The sequence below is a fragment of the Sinocyclocheilus anshuiensis genome, unplaced genomic scaffold, assembly GCF_001515605.1.
Source record: "Sinocyclocheilus anshuiensis isolate Anshui unplaced genomic scaffold, SAMN03320099.WGS_v1.1 scaffold679, whole genome shotgun sequence".
Lineage (NCBI taxonomy): Eukaryota > Metazoa > Chordata > Actinopteri > Cypriniformes > Cyprinidae > Sinocyclocheilus > Sinocyclocheilus anshuiensis.
The window spans coordinates 12,189-32,057 of record NW_015552592.1 but is presented as its reverse complement, the minus strand read 5'-3'; the positions used below and the strand labels follow the sequence as shown (position 1 = coordinate 32,057).

Here is a 19,869-nt window from a genome sequence, read left to right as displayed (position 1 = left end):
GAATTATCGTTATCGATAAAATCCCATAAAATATCGAGATATAATTTTTTGTCAATATCGCACACCCCTACTCTCAAGTGTCTTTTAAACATCAGTACCACTAATAGCACAATCTGGCAGGTTTAGGTTCCCATAACTACCCAAACCAGCAGCCTCTCAAGTCACCCATCCAATCACACATACAGCAGCCCCCTCCTGCTCAAAACACTCCATAAACCCTCCTATCAGAAAACAAACATCATCTCGCAGGATGAGTTCAGTTTCCATAACAACACTGTCTGTCTCCCATGCCCCATCAGCCCTCAGACCTCAATATAAACAGAAATGTCTCCTCAGCAGAGCTTTGTTTCTTCAACACTCACACTCATATGAACTTTCTCAGGAAATCTCTAATCATGTGGTAAACGCTGCCTGTGGCATCTCAGTCACTGAACACATGAAGAATAAAGTTTTATAGTACTGCTATATTCTCTTCTGTTTTGTTCTATTGTTGTATTGTTTTTTTCTCATTTATTCTATACTATTTTTCCATTCTTATTTTCTCTGTTTATTTGTTTTATTATTTATTTACTATTATAGTATTTATTCATATCTTGAATTAGCGTTTATTGTTGTATTTTAATTTTAATTTAAGTTTTAGTAATTTTATCTGCTTGTCATTTAAAAAAAAAATATTTCTATATAACTTTAATTTAATAACTTTGTTTGTTTTAGTTTTAGTAATTTTAGTACTTCAACTTATTTTTGCCTAGACAGTATATCTAATCTTTAAGTTTTTTTACATTTTAAGTTTTTAATATTTATATTTTATTTCATCTTATTTCATTTCTTTTAATTTTTTATAGCACTGATTTTGTTCTTTTATGTCCTGTTATATTTTGCTTTGTTTTCTTCTGATTACTTTCCATTATATTTTCTTTTCTGTTTTATTGCTATCTTTATTTTTCTTTATTATTGTTTATTATTCTGTTCTGTCCTGCTCAGTTTGGTTCTATGTATCTACTTTCATGCTCTCTCACTCTCTCATGCCTGTCAGGTGCGGTTAGGTGACCTGATTCCTCTAGACTCCAATCCAGTTTAAACTCCATCATAGTTGGAGAAATGTAATTTCTCAGCCTCCTCCATCTCTCATTTTCCACACACTCTCTTTCTCTCCTCTAAAATGCTGGTTGAGTTGATTGTGGTTGCAGTTTCGATCTGATAAACTAAAATCTAGAAATGAAAGGAGGTGAGAGAGTCCTTAACAATCAGGTAAGAGGATGAGTGAGAGGAAAAGAAGGGATTTCCAGGAAGAGATAGAAAAAAGAAGGGATAAGGCAGAGGGGTAGTCAATGTGTTTCCTCACTGTCTCTACAGTTTATGATTTATTGAGCTGTTGCAGAAATGCTTATTCCATAATCTTTACACATTTGTCCTACTTTAGTCATGAGTACTTAGATATATGTTCTTTTAGCGTTGGCTAAAAGATTTAGCTTGTTCTTTCTGCTTTCTGACTTCTCTTTTTCCTCCTCTTTCTCTTCCTCCTTGTCGGCAGATGTTCTGGAGAAGGTTGTGTAGGTTAAGCGTGCCATTGAGAATTCTACTGTTATTCCAAGTTATTTTTTTTTCTGCATGTTCCTTGAGGAACAGCTCTTCCCTTTTTCTGTAAGAGCAATTTTGTTGATGTACCTAACAGGGCAATGCTACAGAATCTTCTGTGCGTTAAAGTAACTGTTCCATTCATGTGCATGTGAAAGATCATATACGCAAACTTATGTGTTGAGTTTTACATTCGGAGACATGCATAATTTGCTTGGTGAAAAGACATTGGACCAAAAGGGATAGCTAACTTCTTGATTAAAATTTAAATGGAGGAAACTCTTATTGTGGCAGTTTTGCATAGCCTTCATTTCTTTTTTAGGAAATCTAAATACAAATTTTAAGATTAGATGTTTTGGGGAAACTGGAGTTGATAGTATATTACAATTTAAAGTCACTAACAAATAAATTCAATTCCAATGTGAACACCCTTTAAGATGTGAACCATCTTACATATGCAGCTGTGAAATCATTGTCTGGTTTGGTTTTACTGATGGGTCTCTGTTGGATCTTCCTGTAGCCTCATTTATCTGCTTCCTCTTCCTCCTCACTTCTTTCTCGCCTCATTAGAGGCAGTGTACTAGGGCTGTGCGATTTGGGGGAAAACATCAAATTGCGATTTTTTTGACAGATATTGCGATTGTGTTTTTATTTTTTTATCAGGGTTTTTTTTTTTTTTTTTTGTGGTGGGTGTTTACGCAGTTGGCTAGAGCAGTGCTGATTGGGGAGAACGGAGATGTGCTCACTCTTGCCCAGGGCAAGTAAGATTGCAACTCAAGGCTGGCAGTCATGCATATGCTTAACAGAGTAATATCGTGTCCACATCGCAGGCTTTGCGATTACGAAATGGCAGCGTCTCAAATCGTGATTTCGATTCGATTTCGATTAATCGCACAGCCCTACAGTGTACCATTTTGAAGGTTATCATGGATGATCTTACACTGTGCGACTGGCAGTATCTTTGTAAATGATTTTATAGTCCCATTAGAGACTGAACATTGCTGCTGTCTCATCATTCGTGGGCTTATTTGCATACAGTGCAGTAGAAAACATCTAGTTTGTGTTGGCTTTAGTGGAGGTACATTTTTGTGTTTCCGTTTTTATTTTCTGTCGGCAGTTTTGACATGACTTTGGTTTATAATAAGGTAGACAGTCTTACAATACAAGAGCTGTCAACAGTCTTGTTCAGACTTTTTCCCAAGTTGTATAATCTTGCTCTGTTTTTCAGCTGTCTAACTGCTTGTTAGCGTCTCCCACCTGTCTCTCCACAGCAGGCTGTAATTTTGTGAGTGATGTGCGTTTAGCGTGTTTTCGTCATTTTCCATGGTGAGTCAAAGCAGGTGCTGTTAGTTGGTGGTTCTCTCGTGTCCTAGCTCGGTCCTTCCTCTCAGCTATAATTTACACTGTCTGTCAAGAGTTTGACAAGAGCATATTTGGTCTCTCTTGAAGAAGACAGACCTTTGAGTTTGAGGTGCTAGATGATACACTTAAACTACTATAAGGTCTGAGTTAGATATCACTTAGATACCTTTTTTGGCCAAATTTCCATCAAAGCAATTACAGAATGTATTGCGACAAGCTTAGTGAAAAAGGAAATCCAAGATGGCAGACGAAATGAAAGAAATGTTAGCTAAAATTTGAGAGTTATATAACACCAAAAAAGTCTATGAAAATTGTTCAGGCTATTTGAAAATGTACTAGGGTAAACGTACCTATTAAGCTCACCAAAATCTACACTGAGTCATTTTTAGTGCACAAGATATTGGTTTCAGTACAAGAAGTTATATTCAAATAAAATATTAATCTCTCACACAAAAATATTTTATTTTATTTTAAATGACAAAAGCATTTGAATTAAGATATACATCATTAAATGCAAAAAGTCTGGCTGTGCTTAATGGGTACATTTTTGTACCCTTTAAGCACACCCCTGTTCCCATTAAGCTCACATCATGTTTTATTAAAAAGTCTTGTTTATTTTGAACAACATTTTTAAAGAATAATTGAAAAAAAAAATGTATTTGAAGGTACAAAGTCAATCACAAAAAAAACAACAACACTAAAATCAAGCAACAAGGCACTCAATTTGATCAGTTATACATTCATAGTGAAGTGTCATTTAAGCACATTGCAACATCTAGACTAGTCCACATTCAGCGAAGTAACACATATTTAAAAAACAAACTATTTACAAAGTAGGTAAGTGTATGAAGCCTAGTGTTTTAAAAATCTGTTCACATTTTAAAAGTTGTGTAGCATATTCCAGCTAGTCCACATTCGGCGAAGTAACACACATTCAAAAAACAAACTATTTACAAAGTAGGTAAGTGTATGAAGCCTAGTGTTTTAAAAATCTGTTCACATTTTAAAAGTTGTGTAGCATATTCCAGCCTTTAGTTGCTTTTTTCCTGGACAGATACGACAGGTTTCTGTTGGCTCCTTATTTGAATGGAAGACATGCCTCTTTCATCTTTAGGCATAAACTATAGTTATGTCTCAATTTTGTCATCATTTTAGCTGTTAAAATAAGTTATTAATCGTTTTATTAAGATCAACTTGAAGTGACGACCATCAGTTAATATTTAAAGTCTGTTTATGAAGTATTTACATAGACTTTCAATGTGGAAGAGCTTAAAGAGAGCACACTGAGCTTAATTGGAGCAGCAACAATTTTTAATAAATTTAATGTAATATTTATTAAAATGACAAGATTTTGCTAAATAAATAATCTAGGTCATGTATTAAATTCACACATATTTTAATATGAACAACTATTATTAACAATATCTATGAAATTATACTTTTCTTATTGATGTCACACTGAAGCTGTGTGATTTTCATAGTAGTGCACCCTTTAAGCTCACCTTACAATAATATGAAATCTTTAAAAATTACAGCAGTGTAAAACCCCTGACCAGCAATAAACTGTAAATTTATAATATTATGGATTTAAAAGTACAAGCCAGTAATGCCTGTGAAGTAATATATTAGCGTAGCACACAATCTTATACAGCTAGTTAGCTAACTGTGTTGTGTAGCATCTGCGCTATGTTGCTAAAATTATCTTTTGGATCTAACTGTAATTATTTCCCACATCCAAGTTCCAGGTTATATAATATGCAAAAGTCTGAACATTAATCTCTTAATTTTACAGTAAGTAGTGAATCTTACCCAAAATAAAGGCTTAAACATCTAAAAAATGCACATTTAAAGGGCTCCTCTTTTGGTGAAAGTTTTCAGACAGCTTTCAAAATGGCCGCCAGACAGTGTCAACACATGGAGGGAGACCCATATCTCAGTGTGTAATTATCTGAATGACTTGAAATTACAGGAGGTATGTAGTAACAAACACATCAATTGGTTAAGACATCAAGTAGGATAATAAATAATGTTTTCTTTTTATAATCTGAGTTCAAAAATGGAAGTGTGCTTAATGGGTACGTGAGCTTAATAGGTACGTTTACCCGATTTTACGCACTATTTGTGTGTGCTGTGTATTTTATGTTATGTGCTGCATATGTAGGGCATTTCAAATCAGCCACTTGTAAAGTTCCATATCTGAAGGTAACTGGCTGTGTAGACAATAGGCAACAAGGCAGCTCACTTTGTTTTGGAACAGACCCATTGTTTCCCATGATTGCACTTCCTTCATAAATGTATTTACACTGGCTCGGTGTCAGATTAAAAATGTAAATGTAAAAAAACATCTGTGTAAATGCACCTTTGTTATATAATTACATCTTCAGATTTGAATTCTGTTATTTTACAGTGTACATGCAGCTTTAGAGAAAGACACTATCTAGTCTGCATTCATGATCAGATCAACATGTGTTTTAACAGCATAAATCCTGAACAAAAACCCTAGCGTTGCTTTGTGCTGAAGTCATTCCGTGTGATGAAAGCCGACTCGCATCTCTCATCTGTGATCTAGACCTGACGAGACCTGACGGCGTGTGTTCTTGTCATCGCTCTTCTGTCCTGATCAGACACCCACTGTTTAATGATCGTAAATCACAACAGTCCGGATATTCTTCCTCATGGCCACACGCGCTATCACATGCTATTCCATGTGGAAATGTAAGTGTAAGTGGCATAGAGGAGATGATAGCCATCCCACATTAAATCTGTTAAAGCCATATAGCGCTCATATTGATGGCCCTCAATGCACACTAACAGGATATTAATAATGCTTGATCTTTCTTATTTACACATTTCAGAGACTCTTACCACATTATTATATCAGTAACTGTCATAATCAAGTCTGGAGGCTAAACAGAGAGATGAACACGGTTTGAGTTTTAGCCCTCTTCATTTTCTCAACTGCACAAGCACACACATACACCACCACAAATGGGTCCAGATTGAAGATTGCGGTCATATTAAACCTGCTTCCTCTTCTTACCGCAGACACACACTTACACACTCGCTTTGGCTAATTGAGGAAGCAAGCTGTTTCACACCACGTTGCTTGGAATGATGGGATTAAATGTGCCAATTGATTGATGTGGTACAGAGTTGCAGATCTCACCTGAAGTAAGAGGTGAACAATCTCACAAAATACTGACTGTTTCATTTGTGATTAACCACAATGTTAGTGCCAAAAATATAAAAGAATATCTAAAACAAGGTGTCTTGCTGAAAGCTGGGTTTTTGAGATCAGACCTGAAGGGAGGGTGGTGAATCAGAGAGTCTCAGTAGACATTGAGGTTTTTTTTAAAGCTGTATGATGATGCTTTGCGTCTGACACAACAGCTCTGTTCCAAAACCTAGTTGGTTGCGTCATTTTCTGCTCTCTATATAGGCAACTACCGTCTAAGGCGACTTCCTCAATGCAATAGATGATTTGAGATGGTCAAGATGGGAGAATGCTGATTCCATTAGAGTTTAGCCTTAACAAATGTTATTTAGCTAAGAACTCTAATGCAGGTTTTTCCAAACTGGGGTTCATGAACCCCTGGGAAAATCACACAGAAACTGCAGAGGGTTTGTGAGCTAATGAAAAGCTAATAATTAGCTAAATAACAAAAAATGTACAATTAAAATGAATAAATTTAAATAAAAAAAAAAAAGTTAAAATGAAACACGAAACTAAAAAAAAACAAAAAAAACATTTTATTTGTTTACCTGTATGTCATGGGATTATTTACCAACATCAAAGAACAATGAAAATGCAAATGTGTTGTTAAATAATTAAAATCAAATGGGGCTCAGCTGACAAAAAAGTTTGGGAATTGCTGCACTAATGATTAATAAAAATACATGCCACACATTAATATTGGTGAAAATAGTCCTTTGTTACTTACATTGAACTATTTTATTGATATTTCTGCATTTGAATAAATTATCTTTTTAGGCAGCACAATTTTGTGCTTACTGTTGTACTCTTATGCTCCAGTAACTCTAGGTGAAGTGCTATCTAGGCAGGCAGCTCACTAGGTTTTGGAACTATTAAGAACTACCTTAAGTCAAAGCTTTATATAGAAGACGTACATTATAATTTAAAATTTGATAATACACAACATACCGGTAAATGATGATTTTGTAATTCTACAGGCTGTAATCTACCCCTTGTTCTTTTCTTCTTCTCTTTCTTTCCTTCTTTCCTTTCATGAGCAGTGGTTGTGGCAGTGATTGTACTTTTGCTCCAGATTTTGCTGTGCTATTTTTAGGGTTGGTGGGTGGGTTGGCTCTCTTATAAAGAGTGCTGTTGCTGTATGTGTGTGCGTGTGTGTCTGTATTTATGTGTGTTCTTAATTCAAAATGGTCTGTGTTGAAACCGAAACAGTAATTAAAGTGTTTTGAACACAGGCTCATGCACACAATGCATGTGTATATCGAGTCCACATCTTGTTTAAATTGATTTAACTATTTTGATCTTTCTCAGACTTTTCAGTGCTTTCGTTCAGTACTTCATTATCATATAATTTTGTAAATAATAAGTGTCAACACATAAATACAGATAAACCTTATGAAAAACTATACAAAAACTGCATTTATAAAAAAATATATATATGCATACACACCCCAAACATACACTACTGTCCAAGTTTAGAACTGTTTTCAGCATTGATAATAATAAGAAATGTTTCTTCTTATTATTAGAATGATCATTAATGGTTGTGTGTGGATATATTGGTAGGTTGGTAAGCTGTACAAAGATGTCCCAGGACAACAGTGATTTCAGTGTCTATGCTCAAAGCCAGTGACAACACCCATGGTTTACCACACACTGGCTCTAACACACTTTACATTCACTTTACATTTACATTCACACTAGTTATGTATCCACAGCGCCCGCGGATATAACCGCCATCCACGCATCACTAATTCACACACACAGGGAAAGTCCCAAGCTTGCAGAAGCAGAGACAGTGTGACAACTGGTGTGTCTCCTTAGTTTTCCAGATTGTTCTGTGTATGTGTCAGTGCTGTTTAGTCAAAAACTCTGTATGTCTTTGTATTATTAAAAATAATGATCAATCCTTCTTAAAAGGAAATATCTCAGTTTTATGAGCATATTTCAGATACCGTTTGTGCAGCAAGTCAAGCTCTGTTCAAGATGCAACACACACAGACTGCAGACAGACAGAGTCGGCATGAAATTGCAGAGTCACTGCAGTGCATCAATACTCATCAGAATACAACGCTCACAGCCTGCCAACTCGCTGACCTTGTGTGTGTGTGTGTGTGTGTGTGTATCTGGGTGTTTTTGTCTGTGTGTAGTGTGTACGTTCTAAACTAAAAGATCTCTTTTGTGATGAAACCTGTTTTTTTTCTGTCTCTCTTAGCCCAAGCTAATGGCGAAGGATCTTCTAGACCTGGTGGCATCCCATTTCAACCTGAAGGAGAAGGAATATTTTGGAATCTCTTATGTAGATGAGACGTACGTATACCCAAGACATCCTATTAAATATTACATCTTCCTCTAACCTATGAGAAAAGGTGTAATCATGAACAGTTCAGCTCTCTGACTGTGCCAGGACTGGATGAGTGAACATGCTGTGATAATTCCACAGGGAAATGATTGGCTTCACTCTTTCTCCTCTCTTCACTTTCTGCAACAACCAGCTCTTCATTCATCCTACACAGTGTGACCTACCCGCTGTGTGACATTTGTTAGTTGTATCTTCGCATGATTTCTTTAAGGCACACACACACACACACACACACACACACTCACTCAAGAGAAGCGTTCCGTCTGTTCTCACTGCTGGTGTGCTTGGGGGAATGTGTTTTTTGTAGTTTCCAAAGATTTTGAAATGTTGTCTGGTGACCTTTGATGTGCCCCACTGTACATCCTTCCCAACAAGGGGTTGACAGTTTGCATTCGCCAAGGACAACATGCAAATGGACAAATGCATTTCTGTCAGAAACACGCACACAGTGTGAGTTAAAGAGGCACAATAATTTCCCTATACAAACACAATTTAAAACACTTTGGGTTGTTGCTTGTCAGTGTTACAACCATCTGTATTCAAATTGTTCCACCCAGAGCACTATAGAATCAATTTTACTCATGTTCTTTAAAAAAATCTAAATAATATGTTAATACATTTTATAAATATTTATGTAATTCATTAAATACTAATATCTGTGTGTATATATAAATATTTATATAATTTATTAATATATTATTAGATCTTTTTTATTATTTTATAAAATATATTAGTAGGTAATATAATGTACTGAGCAGTGTTTCCCCTGCCATTATATTAGGGGGGCAGCCCCTTGAAGGTCAAGTTAATTTTATTTTCTCTATAGCGCCAGATCACAACAGAAGTTATTTAAAGTTACCTTTCCTATAGAACAGATATGTACCTTGTTCTTTTATTAAACAAACGAAATAGCCTTATGTTATTTATCTTATTTATACGACGGCATGTCATTTGTCTCTACGTTACATGGTCGCGCTCTCTGTATCGCGCACAGTGGAGTTCCGCCCCGATGTGCGCACACAAGTGAGCACACTCCCACTAGTATTTGTAAATATCCTATGCTGGTGAACACATCAGTGCACTTGCCCCCACTGCAGTTGGTACACCCACACAGCTTTCTGCTCCTTAATGCTAATTTTTAGATACTGGATAAGCACATGGTACAGGCAGACCTTTCCAGGATCAGCATTGTTTTCAAAATGGATCCTGGTTGCTTTTAGGAAAAAAACTAAACCATTGTGTTATTCTGGTTCTTCTGACTGAAAATCAAAGATTGCAGTGATGGTGAGAACTGAGAAGTGAGTTTTACATGTTTTCCTATAGAGAATTCCCACTTGGGAATCTGCTCCTACAGAACTCAGATGAAAGCTCTGCCGATTGCCGTAGAACTGAGATGTTTGTCATTCACAAAGTTGAACACATCCCCTGTACCCAGGGGGTGGCCGTGGCCACCACTGACCTAAGCTTGGCCACCCCACTCAAAACTGCAGTTTTTGTCCCTTTTTTTGACAAGAAATGCATTTATTAAGACGTGGAACCGCCGTATCTCTTTATGACCACATCAAACGGGAGACTTTTCAGACGCGCACTTACACTTCGCCTCAGCACCAGGCACAAGTCAAACGAGCGCGGAAATTAAGGAACATGTGCCAAATGAGCTTCAGTAGAACAACAGTGAACTGCGAGTCTGATGAGATGTTGTAGGCTATATCAGTAAAACAAACTTTCCTCTCCTGACAGCTGTTTTACCATGCTCACGGTGCACTCTTCAACTTTACGCGAATATAAGGCGCTATATCGCTTCATCATAAATAATGCGTGCAAAAAACTATGAGCATACAATGTAGTTCTGTCATCAGTTAAGTCATGAAATTACCAAAAAGGCGATTAGTGCATTCATTTATGTATAGCATCACATTAAAGAACGTCTATTGCGGCAGAAATATATTACTATTGTTCAGTAGAATGTACGTAATAGGCTGCTACTACTACTACTACTAAAATTATTAAAACTTTATTTTTAAGGAATAATAAAAAAAATTTAATACAATTTGTTTAATTTTCATTAATTAAAAGATAAATTAAATAACTGTTTTATGCCTTAAAAAAATGTAAATACACAACACAGACTTTCTGAGGAAAAAAATCATTAGTCTAGTGTAAGAATAAATGAAACATTTTTATGCTTTCAAATAATTAGACATGTTAAAACACAGAATAAAACATTTCATAGGGCCCTAAACATGTAATTTTTGTTAAACTTTTGATAAATTGATGTTAAATTGTTTAAGTTTCATGATTTTAATTAATTAGATATGTTAATTAAAAAAATCTTTTCATCTCCTGACAGCTGTTTTACCGTGCTCACGGGGCACACTCTTCAACTTTACACGAATATAAGGCGCACGCTCTTTATCGCTTCATCATAAATAAAGCTAACAAGAAACTATGAGCATACAATGTAGTTCTGTCATCAGTTAAGTCATGAAATTACCAAAAAGGCGATTAGTGCATTCATTTATGTATAGCATCACATTAAAGAACGTCTCTCAAATGCATGTAGCCTACTAAAATATTGCGCAATTCGAGATAACAATATAAGACAATATAGGCCTACACAATAAGGCGCAAGCTGTGTTTTTTTTTTTTTGTAATTTAATGCACAAGTAAATATGAACACAGTGCACTTATACTAGAAAATATGCGCTATTTTAATTTTTTATTTTGTAAAGTACAAACGAAAATGAAACCATTTAAATGCATAAAATAACTCATTTTACATTCTGGCATTTATGTGCTGTTGACTTCCGTCCTTCACTCAGCATTACTTGATCTAATTCACAAATATCTCAAATACAATTTAGTAGAAATTAATTGTATTCAGTTGTGTTTTAGACACTAAAACAGTCCAGTACTGTATAGTCAAACACATTTTTATATTGAAATAATGAAGATTTCTGTGCCACCCCAGACTGGTTGCTGGCCCCTCCCTGGCCACCCCTATAAAAACATCCTGGCTCCGCCACTGCTAATGAGGACATAAATACATGAACAACATCTCCAGAACTTCTCTGAGAGTCACTTCATGAGCATTTGACTGTTTCATTTGAGTAAAACTATCCTCATATCATATACACACAGGAATGTAAAGGTATTCACGGCAACCCGTCAAAATAAAAGTTTGGTTTAACTTGAAGGCATTGCGGCAGAAATATATTACTATTGTTCAGTAGAATGTACGTAATAGGCTGCTACTACTACTACTACTAAAATTATTAAAACTTTATTTTTAAGGAATAATAAAAAAAATTTAATACAATTTGTTTAATTTTCATTAATTAAAAGATAAATTAAATAACTGTTTTATGCCTTAAAAAAATGTAAATACACAACACAGACTTTCTGAGGAAAAAAATCATTAGTCTAGTGTAAGAATAAATGAAACATTTTTATGCTTTCAAATAATTAGACATGTTAAAACACAGAATAAAACATTTCATAGGGCCCTAAACATGTAATTTTTGTTAAACTTTTGATAAATTGATGTTAAATTGTTTCATGATTTTAATTAATTAGGGATTAACATGTTTTTTGATTAATTAAATTTAATTTAACCATTAAAAAGGAGTCCAGAAAAATTTAAATGGAAAAAAATGGAACCCCCCACACTGCTGAGTAGAATCTACCTTTGGATTTATAATTACCTGTTAAAGGTTATATATCTCTGTGCAACGGAATACCAATGCAATGGTTTCCTGAGTGCTTTTGTTTTTGCCATCACTGGCTAAATTATGCATGAAAATGCACATGCGATGACATCTTGAACATAAAACAGCCCTCTTGTGGCTCATTTTTCGCATGATGTTTTATGACGTTATGTGGCACTATGAATGAGACATTGTAAGATGTTGCAAGACATTTCCGGTTGCTGTTACAGATGCTATCAGTCATTTCTCTTGGGCTGTGTTTCAGGGGTCATTTCAGCTGGTTGCAGTTAGATCGTCGTGTTCTGGAACACGAGTTTCCTAAGAAATCTGGACCCATTGTGCTTTACTTCTGCGTTAGGTAAGTACAGCTGCAGCAAAAGCACAACAAAACCACAATAAACGTTTATATGTATACACATACATATTTATTATTTTATTTATTATTAATAACATGAGTAATATAAATATATAATAAACTACACATATAAAATAGTTATATATTACATATATATTTATAAATTTATAAATAAATTATTTTATTTATTACTAATACAGTAATATATAATAATAATATATGTTTATCGACAGAGAGAATAAAAGAGAAACGTCCATATTACTTCAAGAAATCCCAGCTGAATATTAAAAAAGAAAACACTTAACACCTCCAGAATGAATTGGCATCAACACTTCGATCAGAGTGTTTCCGTGTTGGGGGGCTTGTGTATGTGTTTGTTTATTGTTTCAAATTAGCGGGGTCAGCGGGGGCAGTTACCAGAAACACGTCCAATCAGAATCCACCATTCCTGTCATTAACACCCCCAGCAATTTGAGCACCATGGCAACAGCAGAGTGTTAATCAGACTGTGTTTGAATTGCAGAGCATGAGCAGATATCTGCTGGGCGGGTTGATTCATTTAGATTTTAATTGGATCTGCTTCGAAATATGACCAATACAAAAAGCAGCCAGTATATTTATTGTTCTTGTGTGTTTGTATGTCTCCGTGTGTGCGAGAGAGTTAAAGCGGGCACATTTGTGTGCTTCCTCGCTAGAGCTGCACGATTCTGGATAAATTGAGAATCACGATTTTTTTTTGTCTCAAATAGAGATCACGATTCTCCCACGATTCTGAAGCCTGCATTTATTTGATCCAAAGTACAGCAAAAGCAGTAATATTGTGAAATATTTTTACTATTTAAAATAACTGCTATCTGTTTGAATATATTTTAAAATTTAATTTATTTCTGTGATCAAAGAGAAATTATAGAAATGTAATACTTTTATTTAGCAAGGATGCTTTAAATTGATCAAAACTGATGCTAAAGACTTATAATATTACAAAAGATTTCCATTTCAGATAAATGCTGTTCTTCTGAACTTTCTATCAAAGAAACCTGAAAAAAATCTCCTCAACTGTTTTCAACAATATTAATAAATGTTTTTTTTTTTACAGCAAATCAACATATCAGAGTGATTTCTGAAGGATCATGTGACACTAAAGACTGGAGTAATGATGCTGAAAATTTAGCTTTGAAATCACAGGAATAAATTACATTTTAAAATATATTAAAATAGAAAGCAGTTATTTTAAATTGTAAAAATATTTCAAAATTGTACTGTTTTTGCTGTACTTTGGATCAAATAAATGCAGGCTTGGTGAGCAGAAGAGCCTTCTTTAAAAAAACATTAAAAATCTTACGGTTCAAAAACTTTTGACTGGTAGTGTATATATAATATATTTAATACACCAATTTTTAATATTGAAATTATGAAAAAGTTGTTTGAATCAATGATTCAACGACTCACTCATAAACTTACTTCACTTGTTTCATTACTGGATGAATCAGCGTTTTTGAACTATTCTCTTGAATTAATAATTCACTCAATGACAAATACATTTAAGTCGCTTTTCGCCACCTAGTGACACAAACGTTATTTGAAGCGTAGTTACTTTCAAAAGGTGATTTGCTCTATTTTGATCGCTGCCATAGATATCAATGTTTATATCTGAACTATAAACTTTCACCCCAGTATTTCTGTGATAATATGAATGACTGTAAGACAGAAATAATACTGTGTAGTTGAAAAGACAGTTTGTGAAGATGTTTCTTAACCAAACATGGTAAGTAACTGCTCTTTCTGTGTCAGCGGCAGTGCGAACACCGATTTGAATGTAAGACTTTGTCAAAGGTTTAATAGACTCGGGGAATCGTTGTCATTTAGAAATGAGATCGCGTGGGTGTCTGAATCGAGATCGTGATCTTTTAACGATTAATCGTGCAGCTCTATTCCTCGCAGTATTTTACTGCTAAGTCGCAATCAGCACACCGTCATACATCACCACGCTCGCTGTGGGTGGATGCTGGTTTATTGCTGTCAAGCTCAGCATTAAAATAGCCCAGCATTTCACCCATTTGTTGGGACACACTTGAATTGCTTTTCTCTCGTTCAGTCTATTCCTCTTGCATCACTTTGCTTTTCTGGGTCATGTACAGACACAAACACTTAAATGCACGCATACGCACACATGCATTTTGCTCTAATAGCTGCGTGCGGAGTTGTATGTCTTTTGCTTGAGCTATTGCGTGTCAGTGCAGTTTAAATTGGAGCGGAGGCCCAGTTTTAATGCATGCATGATGTCCTGTGTGAATCAGTGTGTGTGTGTGTGTTGTCCTTTCTGCTCATGATTGGGCTATTGATTGGAGTGAGCTAAAGTCTTTGATGCATGTAAGACTGTCTCACTCACATCTCAAATTAAACCAGCTGTCAATACAGTTTTAATCACTTTAATCTCTCACTTTCACTCGTTTTCTGTCTCTCTCATTCCTCTCGCTCCTTTAAACAGTCAGCCATGGATTCAAAGCATGTGTCTTCATGTATCGTGTGTCATAGGGTTCATTTTAAGTTCAGTGTATGCCTCAGTGTATGTTCAAGGTCATATTATCAGTTTGCATCTGTACGTATTTCTATGCATGTGTATGTCTGTGTAACAGTCCATGTGTGAATGTCACAGCTTCAGCCTTCAGCTGAAATGAAAAATGTCATGCTGAGAGAGCTTATTTATTTATGCTGATTTTGAGACAATTGCTTATTTTCGTGTTTGTTGTAGTTCCCGCTAACTCTAATCTGACTGCTAAATGAAGCTTGCACAGTGGAAATTGTTTTCTTTTTGTGGGTTTCGAGAGGGATGGAGACAGCAAGAGGCTATAGCAGTGTTTATGATGCCCTCTAGTGATTGGTCTTTGGGTCTGTGTATATAATACATTGTTTCTTTCAGTGAGTTCATTCAAACAATCTGAATGAACCTGCTAAGGAGGAATCAGAATTGGTTGCTCATACTGAACAATTTTGAATCACATGTTCACAACTAAACAAATCATGTTTGGCAGTCGTAATATGTGAATTGTGTATACTGTATATGTAACTGTAATGTTTTTAAAACTTTAGCCATATTTTGATGTGCATATTATTTTCTCTTCTACAGGTTCTACATAGAAAGTATCTCTTACCTTAAGGACAATGCCACAATAGAGCTGTTCTTCCTCAATGCAAAGTCCTGCATCTATAAGGTAAACTGTTGTCACTGTTCTATCACTAGAGGGCAATATTAACTAATGCCCCTTTACATCCATTTGTTACTTCCATCTATGTCCATGGAGCACCTTAGGCATAAATACCACGTTACAGATTTCTCTGACAAATTACATCATGGCAACGCTGATTGACTTATGGTACTGTAAGAATGTGCAAAGTACCAAGCTCTTCACTCTTCACTAGTTATTCAAAAGTTTGGGGTCATTAAGGTATTAAAAAATCTTTTATTCACCAATAATGACTTGAACTGATCAGAAGTAAACCATAAAGACTTAAACATTGTTACAAAAGATTTCAATTTCAAATAAATGCTGAACCTTCTTTAAAAAAATGGTTTCCACAAAAATATAAGCAGCACAACAGTTTTCAATATTGATAGTAATAAGAAATGTTTCTTGAGCAGCAACTTATTAGAATGATTTCAGAAGGACTGGAGTAATGGCTGCTAAAAATTCAGCTTTGCATCACAGGAATAAATTGCGTTTAAAAAAAATATTTAAATAGAAACCTGTTATTTTAAATTAAAATAACACTTCACAGTATCATTGTATTTTTTATTAAATAAATGCAGTCTTTTGAACCACAAACTTTTGAATGGTAGTGTTTATATATAATAAATATAATACTGTACAGCTATATTTGCAATAGCTGTTTTTTTTTTTTTGAAGTGCTTCATTCTTCCAAAAACATTCTGTATTTGTGAATGCGTGTGTGTGTCACTGGTCACATACCACAGATTCCCACCATGAGCTCATTGCTCACACTTTACTCTAGAGTCAGCTTTCTAATACATGCCAGTACTCTGTGTGTGACATTCCTGAAATTCTTGTGTTCATCAAAGGTAATGAATCGCTCCGTTTGACTTGGTCATTGAAGTAATTAAGACCCCCTACACTTCAAAAACCCCCTCACATAAAACCCATGTGTGTGTATGTGGCTTTGTCCTGCTATTGATTACACAGGAAATAGCTGAAGTGATTTAGATAGACCCTTCAGTGATAAGTCAGCAGATCAGGTCATTAAAAGAGAGAGAGATAAGATAAGAGACAGATTAATGGAGATGTCCTGTCTGCTGTGATCCTGAACTTAAGGGTCTCTTTCTTCCTGTCTGTCTTCAGGAGCTCATAGAGGTGGACAGTGAGGTGGTGTTTGAACTGGCCTCTTATATCTTACAGGTAAGATCATGTCGGACTGTTTATCATTTTGTGGACCTTCATAAACCGTGCAATGAACTTTCATAAAGTTCATACATCTCAAATACACTTGTGTAAGCGTTATAGAGTCATATTCAGGTCACTACAGTATTTCAGCCTGACAGAGTGCTTTATTTTAAATCTAAAACAGGATGTTTCCTTTGTACTGTAAGTTATCCATACGAGGGAAATACTTTGGAGAAATATGGTTTTCCTTTATGACTCTGTGTATGTGTGATCCAGGTGTAGTATCAGGTATGTTATGTGTGTTTGACCTTTTGGAGGATTCAGTCCAGATGGCTGCGACTACATCCCCTACTGAGACACACATGCACCGTTCTGTGTATCAGAGGATACGATCTTTCCAAGCGGTCTGGTCTACCATCAAACACTCATTATTGATACTAAAATATGTCTTTTTTTTCTCCCACAGGAAGCTAAAGGAGACTTCACGAGGTAAGAGGCTGTTTGAATGAACGAATCACCTTCCAGTGACCTCTTTTACACTCACACACTATCAAAGTCTCTATCAGTGTGTCGCTGCAGAGTGAAAGCAGATCCAATTTGTGGTGTATATCAAACTCTCCTTGCCACATAAGCACATGCACACGATTCAAGAGAGATGGAGAGAGAGAGAAAGAGAGAGATGTGGGGGTGTGAACCCTGGGAACGGAGACAGAGGGGAGGAAATGGAATGCAGAGGATAAACAGTGTTAAATTACACATACTAACCCCTGGCTCTCTCCATCTCACACACACACACTTACACAAACACTTTCTACACACAGTATCTCAGCTACAAATCTGTCACATGTGCATCCTTCCAGCTTTATTCTGTCACTCTGTTTTCTTCGACTCAATTTCCTCTACCTCTTACACTTCCTCTTAACCTCTCCATCGCTCTGTGTTTGGAATGGAACACTACCATACTGCCGTAATTTTTGCAATATGCATTTTATATATAGTGTGAACATTTTGTGTATGTGGAATGCCCTGATAGTCACTGACTTTGCCAAAATGTGCATTATACAACCTGAGCACATTGTGAGGGATAATATATCCCACAATGCAATGTACTGTTCTTTCATTTCATGAGTGAACTGGAAGCAATATCAGTTGTGATTTTAACATTTCCATCTTGATTTATTAGTTGATCAGATTGCCATCTTTACATAAATTGTTTGCAAATGCAAAATAATTTTTATTTTCAAGAATGTGAAAATTATTATCATTTGCACAATTATTATTACAATTGCAATTATTACAATAATAATAATAATTAAAATATTTTATTTTAATTAATTTGCCTTTCTGTGTCTTCTGTCTCTGTTCTGTGATTCTGATTGACTGATTTTTTCCCCCGCTCTGTTAGGTGCTTTGATTACTGAGTATTTTGTGTTATTTTTACAGTAATGATGCTACTAGGGCTGATCTGAAGAAACTGCCAGCACTGCCTACACAAGCACTGAAGGAGCACCCTTCACTCGCATACTGGTGAGACACACACTTATACACACAGCTGTCAGCTGATAATAGAGAGGTATTAATGAGATGTATCTGCTCTGTGTTCTCAGAGCACCATGGGAAAGGATTCCCCAGAATAATTCTCTAACCTAATTTTCCCTGAATTCTATTCGATGCGAATGAAGTGTTTCACAGATGCTGCCATTCTAAGACACTCTCACTCACACACTCATATTGAGCAGGCCGGTGTACTTCCTGTTCTAAGTATGAACTTATCTCCTTCATGGTGTTGTATTTCATTGGCTGCGTCTCTGTACATCTGTAAGCTTTCACTCTTGTCTGTTTTTTGTTCCTGCAGAATTGAAATAGGCTGACAGCCACGTTCTCATGAACATTGTCGTCTGTTGCCGCTAATCTGTGTGTCTGTGTGTGTTGTGTTGCAGTGAGGACCGGGTCATTGAGCACTATAAGCAGCTAAGTGGACAGTCCAGAGGCCAGGCTATCGTCAAGTAAGAAAGAATATTGTCTTGACCAAAATGTTCCTTTAAGTTTGATGAACAAAAAGTGTCCAAATGCATTTTATCTTCACCCAAAAATGAAACTTGTCATAATTTGGTCACCCTCATGTCATTCCAAAAACAACTTCTGCAGAACGCAAAAGAAAATATCAGATATTTTTGCTGTTTTTTGTCCATATTATGAATCAGTGGTGTCAATGGCAACACAAACCTTAAACAACATCACATATGGTCACATGGCATGCAAGAACCAATGAGATTTGATGCTTTTGACTCCATTGACTTTTATTAGTGTTATTTTTTGTGTTCCACAGAAGAAAGCAAGCAATTTTTTTAGTTTTGAGTGAACTATACTTTTAATTTTGAACACAATATGTTTTCTTTTATGCTTGTATTATACTAAAACGTCTTTTAGGGAAACATTTTGCTTGAAAAGTGTGAAATTCTAAGTGTGCCTAAAGTATCCAAATACTTGTTTTTGCACTTTTAGTGCTGATAATCCTTTGCATGCATCCTACTTCCGAGATCCACTCCCATTTGTTCACTGCTATTGTAAATTGTCTGCATATGTAACATCCATAACATACTGTCAATTATTTCTTCTTTCTTCTCTCACAGTTATATGAGTATAGTGGAGTCGTTACCCACATATGGAGTGCATTATTATGCTGTTAAGGTGGGTCAGTGTGCTCGGAGGGAAAGTTTATAATCACAGCCGTCAGTCGCAAATAGGGATGCGCCGATCCGATATTCATATCGGGTATCGGCTCCGATAGTGCCATTTTTCTCGGATCGGGTATCGGTCAGAGAGGGCCGATCCAAATCCGAGAATTTTTTTTTTTCCGATTGTGCGAATTATTCTGTGTTACTTCTGAAGCCATA

The 19,869-nt window shown here is 35.7% G+C and overlaps 1 protein-coding gene across 1 annotated transcript in view; it reads left to right on the top strand.

The window, feature by feature from the left end:
• Positions 1–19,869, top strand: part of LOC107665538 (FERM domain-containing protein 4A-like) — a gene marked incomplete at its 3' end in the record, with an annotated part of 66,086 nt that overhangs the window by 43,117 nt on the left and 3,100 nt on the right. The window contains exons 3-10 of the mRNA XM_016456452.1: positions 8,367–8,461; positions 12,486–12,578; positions 15,703–15,787; positions 16,931–16,987; positions 17,439–17,461; positions 18,416–18,499; positions 18,913–18,978; positions 19,606–19,663. Coding sequence (XP_016311938.1) covers positions 8,367–8,461; positions 12,486–12,578; positions 15,703–15,787; positions 16,931–16,987; positions 17,439–17,461; positions 18,416–18,499; positions 18,913–18,978; positions 19,606–19,663 — 561 coding nt within the window. The remainder of the gene's footprint in view (positions 1–8,366; positions 8,462–12,485; positions 12,579–15,702; positions 15,788–16,930; positions 16,988–17,438; positions 17,462–18,415; positions 18,500–18,912; positions 18,979–19,605; positions 19,664–19,869) is intronic.